General features: G+C 36.1%; 1 protein-coding gene across 1 annotated transcript in view; it reads right to left on the bottom strand.

The window, feature by feature from the left end:
* Window positions 1–14995, bottom strand: part of CENPK (centromere protein K) — a 39855-nt gene that overhangs the window by 13230 nt on the left and 11630 nt on the right. Inside the window, exons 5-6 of the mRNA XM_028123885.2 lie at window positions 10314–10386; window positions 5129–5175 (exon numbers count right to left, since the gene is read on the bottom strand). Of these exons, the coding sequence (XP_027979686.1) occupies window positions 5129–5175; window positions 10314–10386 (120 nt within the window). The remainder of the gene's footprint in view (window positions 1–5128; window positions 5176–10313; window positions 10387–14995) is intronic.

Below are 14995 nucleotides of genomic sequence, written 5' to 3' on the forward strand. Positions count from 1 at the left end.
AAAGGCATCCAGATGTAAAGGAATAAATATAAGGGCCCCTGATCTCAGATGACACAACTAGCCATGTAGAAAATCCTACATCTACAAAAAAGCCACTAGAATAAAGGGGTTTATCATACTCACTAATAGAAGATCAATATATAAATATTAATTATATTTGTATGTATCAGGATTACATAACTGATAACTGAAAAAAGAATACCACTTTAAATCATGAATTGGCATGCTTGGCTTGCTCAATCAGTAGAGCATGAGAATCTTGATCTTGGGGTCATGAGTTCTAAGCCCCACATAAGAGGGGGTAGTTTTCTTAAAAAAATAAAAATTAAAAAAAATCAAGAATTAATATTGAATTTTGCCACTATTCTTTCTGAATTCACTGGGGCAATTAAACATCTTTTTTTTTTTTTAGTCTTTGATATAATGAATTATAAGACACTGACAAGATAAATCTTAAAAGTACTAAATAAATGGAGACCTAAGTAAATACAGAGATCATACAAGGCCCATGGATCTGAACTGAGATTCAGTATATTAAAGATGTCAATTCTCCTCAAATTAAACTACAGAGGGCGCCTGGGTGGCTCAGTTGGTTAAATGACTGCCTTTGGCTCAGGTCATGATCCTGGTGTCCCAGGATCGCGTCCCGCATCGGGCTCCCTGCTCAGCGGGGAGTCTGCTTCTCCCTCTGACCTTCCCCCCCTCCTGCTCTCTCTCTCTCTCATTCTCTCTCTCAAATAAATAAATAAAATCTTTAAAAAATAAAATAAAATAAAATAATTAAACTATAGAATCAGGGCAATCTCAGTCAAAATTCAGTAAGCTTTTTATGGGATTGAATGACCAGCTAACTGTATATGAAAATATAAAACTATTTCGATAAGGAACAAAAAAGAGAATTCATACTATTTTATTTAAGACTTAAAAACTTCAGTAAATAAAACAATGTGGTATTGACCTAAAGACAGAAACACAGAAAAAAGGAAAAGAAATAACCACAGAATGAAGAACAAATGGAGTCTAGAAATGGATCCACACATATATGGTCAGTTAATTAATTTTCATTAAGCATGCAAAGGAAATTCAAAAGAGAAAAAATAATTTTTTTCAACTATTTGTGCTGGAAACCCACAATTAGTATTTATATGAAAGAAAATACAGCTTTATCAATAACTCATTCTATATAAAAACATTAATTCAAACTGGATCATAAATGTGAAACTTTGAAATTTTTAAAGAAAAGAAAATCTTTGTGACCTTAAGTTGAACAAATATTTCTTATATTTGAGCACAAACCTTAAAAAAAAAAAAAACTTGATAAAACAGAGTTAATCAAACTGGGAACTTAAAAAGACACTATTAAGAGAATAAAAAGATAAGTGTGCAAGAAAGAGGTTGCACAAACTGCACATTACCAAAAAAGGCCTGTCTTCAGGACAGGTCCCCTGTGGACTCCTAAAGGATAAGCTCTGAGGCCTTGGAATATTATGCCTGATAGGAGTGTTTATATAGAGGTGCTGGGATGGCTCAGTCTGTAGAGCATGCAACTTTTGATCTTGGTGTTGTGAGTGCAAGCCACACTTGGCACCAGTTTGATTAGAGAGTTTATTCTAACTATGTGATTTATGGTGAATGCAATTTTGCTCTGGAGGGCTGGAGTGTGAGTAGGCGCGGTCAGTCAAGGAGGTCCCTTATGCATAGTGACTGACTACTGATAAAAACTCTACACAGCAAGGCTCAGGTGAACTTCCCTATTTGAAAACACTTTACATGTTGTGCACTCAGTTGCAAGGAGAATTAAACAAATTTATCAACTCCACTGGGAACGGACTACTATAAGCTTAGCCTATGTGTGTTTTCCCTTGCTCATTTTAATCTGTGTTTCTTCACTGTAATAAACTGTAACCATGAGTACAATAGCTTTTCTGACTCCTGTGAGCCCATCAACGAAATGAGAGTGGTCTTAGGGAAAAACCAGACAACAGCTGGCCTCGGAAGTGGGATTTTGCTATGACTCTGGCTCACCAAAACATAATGAAAGCACTGTGTGGGAAAAAGAAGGATAATTGGGTAGAGAATGAAGAACCTGGTGCCTGATGTTTACCCAGTCAAAAAAGAAAGAAGACAGCAGTTGCACCATGATCAATAATTACAGGCAGAAGTAGTCTGGGAATTTAGAAATGACAGAAAAAATTCTCAGACAGTTGGCTGACTGGATGCATAAGGAAATACTTATGATACTGTGAAAGAAACAAGCTAAATATTCAACCTCTTTGTTATTTTTATCTGAAATAGTTAAAATGAAAATGTTAAGGCCAATGCTGGTACTGCATCGTTTGGACTTCAGCCAGTTCAAACCAGAGTTACTAGGCTAAGGGCTGCTATCAAAGGGAAAATTACAGTGGATCATTATGTCATGTCATTTTTAATTCATGATATTGAAAATTTGGTGGCTCATTTCAATATAAAAAAGAACCTTTATCTTTCATTCTGGGAAAATTTTCACGTATTATTTATTGTTTCTTCCCTTGCATTTTTCAAAAATTTGGAACTTCTGCTGGTTGTATTTTGTACTTCTGAGTTGATACTATAGTTCTACTATCTTCTGTTACTCCAATTTTCCTTTTTTTGCCATCCTTACTCTGTAGGAGATTTCCATGACTATAATTACCAACATTTTCGTGTTTATTTCAGGTATCATGTTTTTATTTAGAAAGGCTCTTATTCTCTGATTGGTCCTTTTTAAAATAACAGCTTCAATGAGATATATTTCACATACCATACAGTACGCATTGAAAGTGTATAATTCAATAATTTTTACGGTACTTGTAGAGTTGTGCAAAATCACCACAATCTGTTTTAGCACATTTTCATCATCCCAAAAGGAAACCTGTTAGCAGGTTTCCATTTAGCAGTCACTCATTATTTCCTCTCCAATCACCCAGCCTTAATCAATAAGCAACAACCTACTTTCTGTCTCTATGGATTTGCCTATTATGGACATTTCATATAAATGGAATAATATAATATGCAATCCTTTGTGACTGGCTTCTTTCATTTAGCATAATGTTTTCAAAATACACATATTATGGCATATTGGTACTTCATTATTTTAGACAATAATACATCACTGTATAGACACATCACAATTTATTTATCCATTCATCAGCTGATGAATATTTAGGTTGTTTACCATTTTTGGCCATTAAGAAAAATGTTGCTATGAACATTCGTGTTTAAGTTTTTATGTGGACACACACTTATTTTCATTTCTCTTGGGTATACAGCTGGGAGTGAAACTACTGGTTCAAATAGCAACTCTTTTATCTTCTGAAGAGCTACCAAACTGTTTTCCAAAGTGGCTGCACTATTTTACACTCCCACTAGCAGTTTATCAATGTTCTAATTTCTCCATATCTTCATCAATACTTGTTATTGTCTGTCTTTTTTATTATAGCCATGCTAGGGGGTATGAAGTAGTACTTTTATTAAGTTGGCATTCTGTTACTTTTAATGTTTTTTTTCAAAGATTGATTGATTGATTTGAGAGAGAGAGCACATGCATAAGCAGGGGGAGGGGCAAAGGGAGAGAGAGAGACTCTCAGGCCGACTCTCCTAATGAGTGAGGAGCCCAGCATGGGGCTAGATCTCATGACCCTGAGATCATGATAAGAGCTGAAATCAAGAGTCAGACACTTAACTGACTGAGCCACCTAGGAGCCTCTATTATTTTTTAATCAAATTTTTTTTGTCTCTCTGAAGATAGTTTGTGTGTTTTTTTTTAAAGATTTTATTTATTTATTTCACAGAGAGAGACACAGCAAGAGAGGGAACACAAGCAGAGGGAGTGGGAGAGGGAGAAGCAGGCTTCCTGCGGAGCAGGGAGCCCGATGCGGGGCTCAATCCCAGGACCCTGGGATCATGACCTGAGCCAAAGGCAGACGCTTAACGACTGAGTCACCCAGGCACCTCTGAAGATATTGTTTATTAAATTCTCTTTGTTCCATGAATTGTCTCTATTTCCTTAAGGTTCATCTTTATCAGTTATTTTGGGTTTCTGTCTTTCTATTTGGAGGCAGTCACAAACGCTAATGACCACTGGCTGGCCATTTATGTTTAAAACGCAAAAATACTAAAAACCCTGTTTATGAATCGGATGTTTTGATGTATACCAATCCTGCTTTTTCACTGAGAACCCCATATATTAACACTTATAGATCTTTCTCTTAAGCCATTTAGATTTTCCAGAGAAGACTGTTTTATCTCCATTCTGAGGCTATTTTATAATAGACTATAAGACCTCTGGAGAAAGAGCAGGAAAAGGAGCTAGTACTTCCACCACACAGTATACAATATTAATTGTATTAATAATATTTATATTATTTATAATAATAATTAATGGATCTTTCTGACCTTTGACCTGCATGCCAACCCTACTAAACACCCAACCTGGTATCCCTGGGTCCAGAGCCTCAACAGTTTAATCTCTCCATATCCTATACCTCCAGTTCCCAAGTATGGGGGTAAAAAGCTGCCTAATTAGAAGAGATAAAGCCTAACAGTCTACACTCTGCTGTTAAAGAAATCTTGTTTTTAGCTTCAGACTTGAACCTTGGATTTTGTAGTACCAGGTTCCTTCAAATCCCAAGACTTTTTTTCAACTCTGTAGGGCAGATGATATCTTTTCATCCCTATCTCTGTCTGTTGACACACAGATACTTATTTCTTTCCACGCATTACAACCTTGTTTACAATTCTTGTTTGACCTAATGGACTTACATGTTAAAAAAATATCTTTATTGATATGTAGGTTAAGTTTTGAGAAGAACAGATGTAAATTATGATCATTTAACTATGTTTAATGTTTTTGCCTGTATTATGAAGAGTTTAATCAACTGAAAATTAAATATAAGAATGAAGTTTACATTAAATACTAACAATAGTTCTGATATACAAATTGGTGAAATGAAATTCAAGTCATTTAAAAAATTCCATTCAATAAAACATAAAATGAAAATAAAAAAATTAATATGGCTTTAAAGTAGATTCATCCTACTTATCTCATGAATCCCAAACACTTCTATTTATAGGTTAATTAGGGTTACTACAGATTTATTAAGTGACTTACCTCTTCCTTTCCTAATGTTACAAGAACTTCTTCATTCAGTGGAATTACTGCAGAAACAAAACAAACCAAAATTATACATATATGCTTAGTTAAATCTCAAAACTAGGGGCACCTGAGTGGCTCAGTTGTTAAGTGTCTGCCTTCAGCTCAGGTCATGATCCCAGGGTCCTGGGATAGAGCCCTGCATCGGGCTCCCTGCTCCGCGGGAAGCCTGCTTCTCCCTCTCCCACTCCCCCCGCTTGTGTTCCCTCTCTCACTGTCTCTCTCTCTCTGTCAAAATAAATAAATAAAATCTTTAAAAAAAAATCTCAAAAATAAAGAATTTGATTTTGTGGGTTTTTTGGCCGGTTGGTTGGCTGGTTTTTTAAAGATTTTATTTATTAATTTGACAGACAGAGACACAGCGAGAGAGGGAACACAAGCAGGGGGAGTGGGGGAGGGAGAAGCAGGCTTCCTGCTGAGCAGGGAGCCTGATGCGGGGCTCGATCCCAGGACCCTGGGATCATGACCTGAGCTGAAGGCAGACGCTTAACGACTGAGCCACCCAGGCACCCCTGATTTTGTGGTTTTTAAGATACCTCAATTTTCTTATTTAACATCTTTACATATATAATCAACTTATATATAATTTTAGACAAACATGACATTTATGCATTTTTGGATTTTGTGCCTTCTGTTTTGTTTTTCAATCTCTCAAAAATAAAATTAATAATCTATACTGTGTCCTTAAATATCTAATTATATGATCCTATGCATATGTACATGTACATTATCTGTACATATACATGCAAGAGTTATTCATTTTGTTATCGTTGGTTTTACAAGAATGGAGTATCATATATATTATTCTTTTTTTTTTTTAGATTTTATTTATTTATTTGACAGAGACAGACACAGCGAGAGAGGGAAAAGAAGCAGGGGTAGTGGAAGAGGGAGAAGCACGCTTCCCGCAGAGCAGGGAGCCCGATGCGGGGCTTGATCCCAGGACCCTGGGATCATGACCTGAGCCTAAGGCAAATGCTTGATGACTGAGCCACCCAGGCGCCTCTACATTATTCTTATTTTTGCTCAGCAAAATCCCCATGTAAATCCTTTCTATTCATCTGGTGTAAGTCTAATTCATAATTTTAAATCACTTCAAATTATTCCACAGGGTAAATATATCATAGTGTATTGAGTGATATCAGTACTGACTGAACGTTAACTTTGTACCTAATTTTAGGCCACAAAAAACAATGATGCAGTAAGCATTTTTTTAATTTATGTCTTTATGTACTAGTGCTTTCATTTCTTTGGGATAAATTGCCAGAAATGGAATTTCATAGAAGGAAATGTGTATTTTTAATTTTAATATAGGGTGCCAGATTCTTTTCTAAAAAGTTTCTATTAGCAATAAGAAACAGCAAAATATATAAACTCTTCTAAAATTTTTGCCAGTTTATGAGTATAATGTTTCAGTTTAATTTTGTATAGCAAAATTAAATCCTTATACTTAGAAAAGTTCAACCTCTGTACTTTAAGCTTACCTTTCCTAATAAAGTACTAATTAAAATTTATCAAATAATATGCTACGGAAATTTTCTAATCTATCTACTATTCTAGAGGGTCTTCTGACAGGAAAGAACTTCCCACATGTGCTTCATAGGCCCCGTATCAGAACTGATTATTGGCATCCCCAGGATGGCTACCAAATCATTTCAACAAAGGCAATGAGAAGGATTCTAAGAGCATAAAGTTAATAATCTTCCTCTTGGCCAGTGTGGTCACAAGTAGCAGTTCAGTATTGATTCATATAATCATTTCAACCCATACAATATAGCAGCTTCTAAGAATATAAAGATATTTTAAATCCTTTCAGTGTGGCAATCTATGGGACTGGCAACCTGAAGCAAAATGGGTATTTGGCATATGGGTCAGCCTGTGTGCTTGGTGTCACCAGTACAAAATGTGTATATAAGAGATGATGATAATAAGAAAAATAAAAACTGAAAATTCCCTGATACAAAGCATCAAAAAGAATAAAATACTTAGGAATAAATTTAACCTAGGAGGCAAAAGATTTATATGCTGAAAGAAATTAAAGATAGCAACAAGTAGAAAAACATCCCATCTTCAAGGATTAGATGACTTAATATTATTAGACATCAATACTACCCAAAGTGACCAATAGCTTCAACGCAATCCCTATCAAAATTCCAAAAATATTTTTGTATAAAATAGAAAAATCCACCATAAAATTCACATGGAATCTCAAAGGACCCCAAAGAGCCAAAATAATCTTGAAAAAGAAGAAAAAAGTTGGCAGTCTCATATTTCCTAATTTCAAAATTTACTGCAAGGCTACAATAATCAAAAAAGTATTCTACTGGCAATAGAGACAGACATAAAGACCAATAGAAGAGAACAGAGAACCCAGAAATTAATCCTCACTATATGGTCAAATGATTTTTGACAGGGATGCCAAGACAACTCAATGGGGGAAAGAACAATTTTCTCAACAAATGGTAATGGGAAAACTAGATAATACACATGCAAAAGAATGAAGTTGGACCTTTAACTTTCAAGTTTGAAAATTTCTATTATTAATAAAAAACAGTCTTGAACAGGAGGTAAAACGTCTATTATAACTAGTGGATTGGTGATGAAGGCCTAGAGTAAATGTGTGGCAGCAAGGCTTCATAATTAATGACCGTCTGTATGTAATATATGAAAAAGGAAGAATCTGGAAGGACTCTTAAATTTATGGCTGATTAAACAGATTTCATTCAATGAATCAGAGAATGGAGATCAATTCATAAATCTGAGGCATGTGTAGAATATTTTGGAAAAAGTAGAGATATATATAAGTATGACATTGCAGAAAGTCTGGCCTGGATACACAGATTTGGAAGTAGTCATGAAAACTGTGTCCTCCTGGGACGCCTGGGTGGCTCCGTCGGTTATGCGCCTGCCTTTGGCTCAGGTCATGATCCCAGGGTCCTGGGATTGAGTCCCACATCGGGCTCCTTGCTCAGTGGGGAGGCTGCTTTTCCCTCTGCCTGCCCCTCCCCCTGTGTTTTCTCATTCTCTCTCTCTGACAAATAAATAAATCTTTAAAAAAAAAAGAAAAAATTGTGCCCTCCTATCCACCCAAATTCATATTTTGAAGTTCTAATCCCCAGCACCTCAGAATGTGCATATATTTGGAACTGGGTCCTTAAAGATGTGATTAAGTTAAAATGAGGTCATTAGGATGGGCCCTACTCCATTATGACTGGTGACTTCTTACAAAGAGATCAGTAAATGGATGGGTGACTATGTGAAGACGAAGGGGGAAGATGGCAAGGTATAAGACAAGAGAGGCTTCTGAAGAAACCAACCTTGTGAACACCTTGATCGTGAACTTCTAGCCTCCAGAATTATGAAAAAAATAATTTCTGTTGTTTAAGGAACCCCAGTCCATGGTACTTTATAGCAGCCTTAGCAAACTGATATAGAAGTTATTAATGCAGATATAATATATAAAAACAAAAGCAGAAAATATAATGCTAGAATAGCATATAGAGTAGGAAGCAAAAATTGCTGAGCACAGTCCTCTAGAGAACAGCAAATTTTAACAGCATAGTATGAGCAGCCTTTGAGAAGCTAAATATAATCCTGAGGAGGCAACAGGATATATAGTTTAATGCAAATTAAAGTAACAACTGTGTGTGTGTGTGTGTGTGTGTATATATGTATATATATATATATATATATACATATATACACACCTACGAGAAATACTAAAATTTTTTTAAAAAATACCACGTGATAGTGAAGGTGTGGAACAGTGGTGGGGATGAATATAGTAAGTATTGAAGATCAAGAATGCAGATGAAATTGTCTAGACAGAGAATGAATAGAAGAATCCCAACACTTGGGATTAGAGAGCAATAAATCTACAAAGGAGACTAAAATGGGAACTGGGGGGAACTAAAGGAAAGGAGGCAACTGGGCAGGAGAAAAGAGAAAGGAAATGTTACGGGTGCCTGGGTGGCTCAGTTGTTAAGCGTCTGCCTTTGACTCAGGTCATGATCCCAGGGTCCTGGGATGGAGTCCCACATCATGCTCCCTGCTTGGCGGGAAACCTGCTTCTCCCTCTCTCACTCCCCCTGCTTGTGTTCCTGCTCTTGCTATCTCTCTCTCTGTCAAATAAATAAATAAAATATTTTTTTAAAAAAAGAAAAGAAGGGAAATGTTAAAAGAAAGAATTACAGTCCATATAAAATACCAAATACACACATATATATGGCACAGAAAAAGTAAGCTTTCATAATAGAAAAGTATCTCCTAGCTGGGTATTTTAACTACAGATTTTTAAGCCATTTTCTATTTCTTGACAAAAGGCAAATATATAGCTGGACCCCACTGGACAAGTCAAGAGGCAACATACAATCTATGTAGTCCCTATGTAAATAAGTATCTAAAATAACTTTTCTCCTCTACTAGGTAAGTTTTTCTTTTCTTTTTTTTTAAAGATTTTATTTAATTGACAGAGAGAGAGAGAGAGAGAGAGACCGCGAGAGAGGGAACACAAGCAGGGGGAGTGGGAGAGGGAGAAGCAGGCTTCCCGTTGAGCGGGGAGCCCAATGTGGGACTCGATCCCAGGACCCTGGGATCATGACCTGAGCTGAAGGCAGACGCTTAACAACTGAGCCACCCAGGCGCCCATTCTTTTCTTTTTTTTAAAGATTGTATTTATTTGAGAGAGAGAGAGAGAGCACAATCGGGAGGGTAAGAGGCAGAGGGAAGGGGAAAAGCAGACTCTCCTGCTGAGCCAGGGAGCTGATGCAGAGCTCCATCCCAGGACCCTGGGATCATGACCTGAGCCAAAGGAAGACCCTCAACCGACTGAGCCACCCAGGCGCCCTCCATTAGGTAAGTTTCATTCATTAAGACACAATTTACCGTTTCTATTGAGCGGGTAAGACAGTGTCTATAAGGATCAAATGATGGATATAATAAGGTCTCCATAATTTAAGATTATTATAATGTCACATAAACATTCATCTATAATAATAAAATAAGCACAAAATATATATATAAATGAAAGAAAAATTTAGGCAATTTCAACAAGGCTAAATGGATCTTGTAATTCTTGTAATCATTAAATTAATTTGCCACTAATTTGTTTACAAAAATATAAATCTGAAAATAAGAACCTTACTTCCAGGACTTTCTTTCTGCCATTGATTGAGTTCAGCAGTCAAACATTTCGCTTGCATAATTAATAATGACAGCTATAAAAAAAAAAAGCAAGAGTATAAAACAAAGTCATTTTTTACAGAATATTCACAGATATTCATAGATGGAAGTGTAGACATTCTTAATATACTTTAACACAAGTTCCTAACATAAATAGCTAGTATAATAGGCATCCAAAGAATAAAAAATTATCACTTCAAACAGAATTCTGCTTTCAACCATTATTATAGCTCATAAATTGCCTATTATACCAGTGATATAGTCTTAAAAAAATGATCAATTCTACTTTACCACTCAACCTAAAATAAAAGGACCTAAGTATATTTCTTTTATTCGCTAAATTAATATTACTTTAAAAATATAGGAGTATCTGGCTAGCTCAGTCAGTGGAGCATGTGACTCTTGATCTTGGGAATGTGAGTTCAAACCCCACATTAGGTGTAAAGATTACTCAAAAATAAAATCTTTAAAAACATAAGATGTTATTTCTTGCCAACAGTTTTCAGACAAATTTGCTTTAGGGGAGCCTGGGTAGCTCTGTTAGTAGAGCATGAAACTCCTGATCTTGGGATCATGAGTTTGAACCCTACAGTGGGAGTACAGTTTACTTTAAAAGACAAATTTAGGGGCACCTGGGTGGCTCAGTCATTAAGCATCTGTCTTCAGCTCAGGTCATGATCCCAGGGTCATGGGATCGAGCCCCGCAACAGGCTCCCTGCTCTGCGGGAAGCCTGCTGCGGGAAGCCTGCTCCTCCCTCTCCCACTCCTCCTGCTTGTGTTCCCTCTCTCACTGTGTCTCTGTCAGATAAATAAAATCTTTAAAAAAAAAAGACAAATTTATTTTTAGGATATTCTTTTTTTCTCTATGCACTTTCAGAAAAATAGCAACTGCTTTTAGCTGGGTTGCTAGAAATAAATTTAAATACAAACATAGAGGGGCACCTGGCTGGCTCAGGCAGAAGAGCATGCACTCTTGATCTCGGGTTGTGAGTTCAAGCTCCGCATTAAGCAGAGATTACTTAATTTAAAAAAATTTTAAATACACATGTAGAGACAATTATAAAATGAGATTGCTTCCACAGGCTACTTATAAAAACCAATACACAACAGTTTAAGATGACATGTTTCTGATATTAAGTGGCTCCAACCATTGTAATTTTGATAATTACATATCTGTGATAAATCTGATGCCTGATTAGATTATTAAATTGAAGTCTATGTATGCTTAAAGTTAAATTTCAGAACATTTTTTATCACCTCTATATAATTCTTATTGGTAATCAGATTAAAAAATGCAATGGGTATTACTGAAATATTTACACTAAAAGAACAAGTACTGTCTTTTTAACCATTTTTTAAAAAGATTTTATTTATTTATTTATTTATTTTTATTTATTTATTTGAGAGAGCGCACACGCACACAAACTGGAGAAGCAGAGGGAGAGAGACAAGCAGACTCCCAGCTGAGCACGGAGCCCGACGTGGGGCTCAATCCCACCATCCTGAGATCATGACCTGAACCGAAATCAAGAGTCAGATGCTTAATCAACTGAGCCACCCAGGTGCCCCTTAACCAATTTTTATGATACAGAGCAGGTGGTTCAGAGACCCTACTCTGTATCAAAACACTATTGAATAGTCAAGAGGAAGAAAACCTAGTATATTTGAAAGCTTTATATAATTACATAAAAATTCATTTGCAGGTTTTAAAATTTTTACCAAAGGGAGTTTAACATTATTTTCTTATAATTTCTTATAAATATGTATCTAAAGTAGGCAAAACTATCATAATGATAAGGAATTGGTATCACTTTTCCTGCACATATTAGGTTGAATTGCATCAAATAACCAACATTCATTTTTTAACTTTAAAAAAAAAGCAATTTCATACAGTTCAACTTTGTACTATGTTGATGAAGTACAGCTCTTACCTTCCCAAAGCCCAGCTAAGGCAAACACTCAAATTATTTCTGACCTTGCCATAAAATTAAAGAATACTTTCTAAAAAACAACAGCAATGTTTCTAAAGTGATTTATATGAAATTTGAGAATCCCTTCCATTTTCTAATTTAAAATATCTAACTTCTTTCTTTAAAAATGGATTGAGTTTTAACAGTGAAATTTTAAAGTTAATAGGTATGCAAAAAAGAGTAACCAAAGCAAGCCCGAGATCATTTAAAGTACTGCTTTCAAGGTTGGCCCTTCACTGGCATCTGGGAACTTGTATTTTGAGATGGTTCCCACCAAAACCTATTAAGAGTAGCTGATTGTGCCTTAACTGTTTTTGCAAAGAATATGACTTAAGCTTAACACCTGCTTTCCTTCTGAAAGTCTCGTATTTTGATAACTGCTACCCAGAGGGTGCCTATGTGACTAGCTCCCACAAAACACCTTGGTCATTGAATCTCTAATGAGGTTCCCTGGTAGAAAACATTTCACACTGTCACAAATCCTTCAGGGAATTAAGCACATATTATATGATTCTTTTTTTTTTAAGATTTTATTTATTTATTTGACAGAGAGAGACACAGCAAGAGAGGGAATACAAGCAGTGGGAGTGGGAGAGGGAGAAGCAGGCTTCCCGCAGAGCAGGGAGCCCGATGCAGGGCTCGATCCCAGGACCTGGAATCATGACCTGAGCCGAAGGCAGACGCCTAACGACTGAGCCACCCAGGCGCCCCATATTATATGATTCTGATAAGAGAAGACTCCTGAAAGCTTGTGTCTGGTATCCTGTGGACTTTACCCCATGGTCCTTTTCCCTTTGCTGATTTTAGTCTGCATCCTTTTAATGTAATATATCTTAGCCATGAATATAACTATACACTAAGCCTTGTGAGTCCTCTTGTGAGTTACTGTGAGTCTTGTGAATTACTCCTGAGAGTAATCCTGGGGACTCTCAACACAATAGGAAAAGATATTTTGTGGATCCCTTAGACAATGTTCTTATTGACTATCTCAAGATAGATTCTTTACAACTATATAAGCACTTCCACCAAAGCCAGTTGTTTGTTTGGCTCATTGCATGACAATCATTCAGGAAATGTAGTGGCCCAGTCCCTAGTGATTCTTTTTTTTTGGGGGGGGGAGGATTTAATAAATGTACTCCTTCAATTACTATTTATTGCACCTAGTATTCCTTTTTTTAAATTATGCAGTTATTTTATTATTTTTTCTACTTTGAGATTTTTTTTTATTTAAATTCAATTAACATATATTATTGGTTACAGAGGTACAGGTCAGTGACTCATCAGTCTTCTATAATACCCAGTGCTCATTACATCATGTGCCCTCCTTAATGTCCATCACCCAATTACCTCATCCCCCCACCCTACCCCTACCAGCAACCCTCAGTTTGTTTCCTATGATTAAGAGTCTCTTATGGTTTGTCTCCCTCTCTGATTTCGTCGTTTTATTTTTTTTCTCTCTTCCCCTATGATCCTCTGTTGTGTTTCTTAAATTCCACATGAGTGAGATCCTATGATAATTGTCTTTCTCTGATTGACTTATTTTGCTTAGCATAACACCCTCTAGTTCCATCCACGTCATTGCAAATGGCAAAATTTCATTTTTTTTGATGGTTGAGTATTCCACTGTGTGTGTGTGTGTGTGTGTGTGTGTGTGTGTGTGTGTGTGTGTATATATATATACATATATATATATATATATATATATATATATATACCATGTCTTCTTTACCCATTCATCTGTCAATGGACATCTAGGCTCTTTCCATAGTTTGGCTATTGTGGACATTGCTGCTATAAACATTGGCATGCAGGTGCCCCTTCAGATCACTATATTTGTATCTTTGGGGTAAATACACAGTAGTGCAATTGCTGGGACATAAGGTAGCTCTATTTTCAACCTTTTGAGGAAACTCCATACATGTCTTCCAAAGTGGCTGCATCAGCTTGCTAGTGACTCTGATTCAGTAGGTCTGTTTCTATAATATGAAAACCACATTTCCCAAGAAAACCAGATGACAGTTTATTTACTATATAATGCTGTTTCAAATACAATATTCAGTTTTACCCGGTACAAGAGAACTCTATATTTATTGATAGATGCAAATTTTTTTAAAAGATGGCTTAATTCTTTATCAGTAATTTTTAAAGATCTGATATAATAGGTACTACCAAAAGTGACTAATTAGTTTTTCCCCTTCTTTTTCTCTCTCTCTCATTCTCATTTTTATTCAGTATTGTTATGCTCATAGATTTTCATTTTTTCATAATTGTTATAACCAATCAAGGCCATTATTCCTTTTCATGCTCAAATGATATAAAATTTGTGTCTTTTTGAAGCAGTGCCTCAATCTTTATTTTTCATAACCAACATTTTTTTCAAAATAGACAGTTTTACACTGAATAGCACAAAAGTAAACTTAAATTACCAATAGTTTACATGTAAGCTTGATTCCAGTCTTAATGAAAAGAAGTAGAATAAAAACCAAAATCCCTCAGGAAAGCTTCTGTACTATATCCCACTCCATGAACTGATGACTGCTGGCTCTGCTTCACTTGTCTGCTGCTCTCCGTGTAACAGGCCATGAAGCACACGAACCCGCAGCTGCAGCTTGCTGACAGCAGACACAAGCATATACCTTCCTCACCTGCTGCCCTTGTAACAAACTGAACCAGT

The sequence above is a fragment of the Eumetopias jubatus genome, unplaced genomic scaffold, assembly GCF_037043125.1.
Source record: "Eumetopias jubatus isolate StellerSeaLion01/CBP00866 unplaced genomic scaffold, mEumJub1_p1.0 scaffold_5, whole genome shotgun sequence".
NCBI lineage: Eukaryota > Metazoa > Chordata > Mammalia > Carnivora > Otariidae > Eumetopias > Eumetopias jubatus.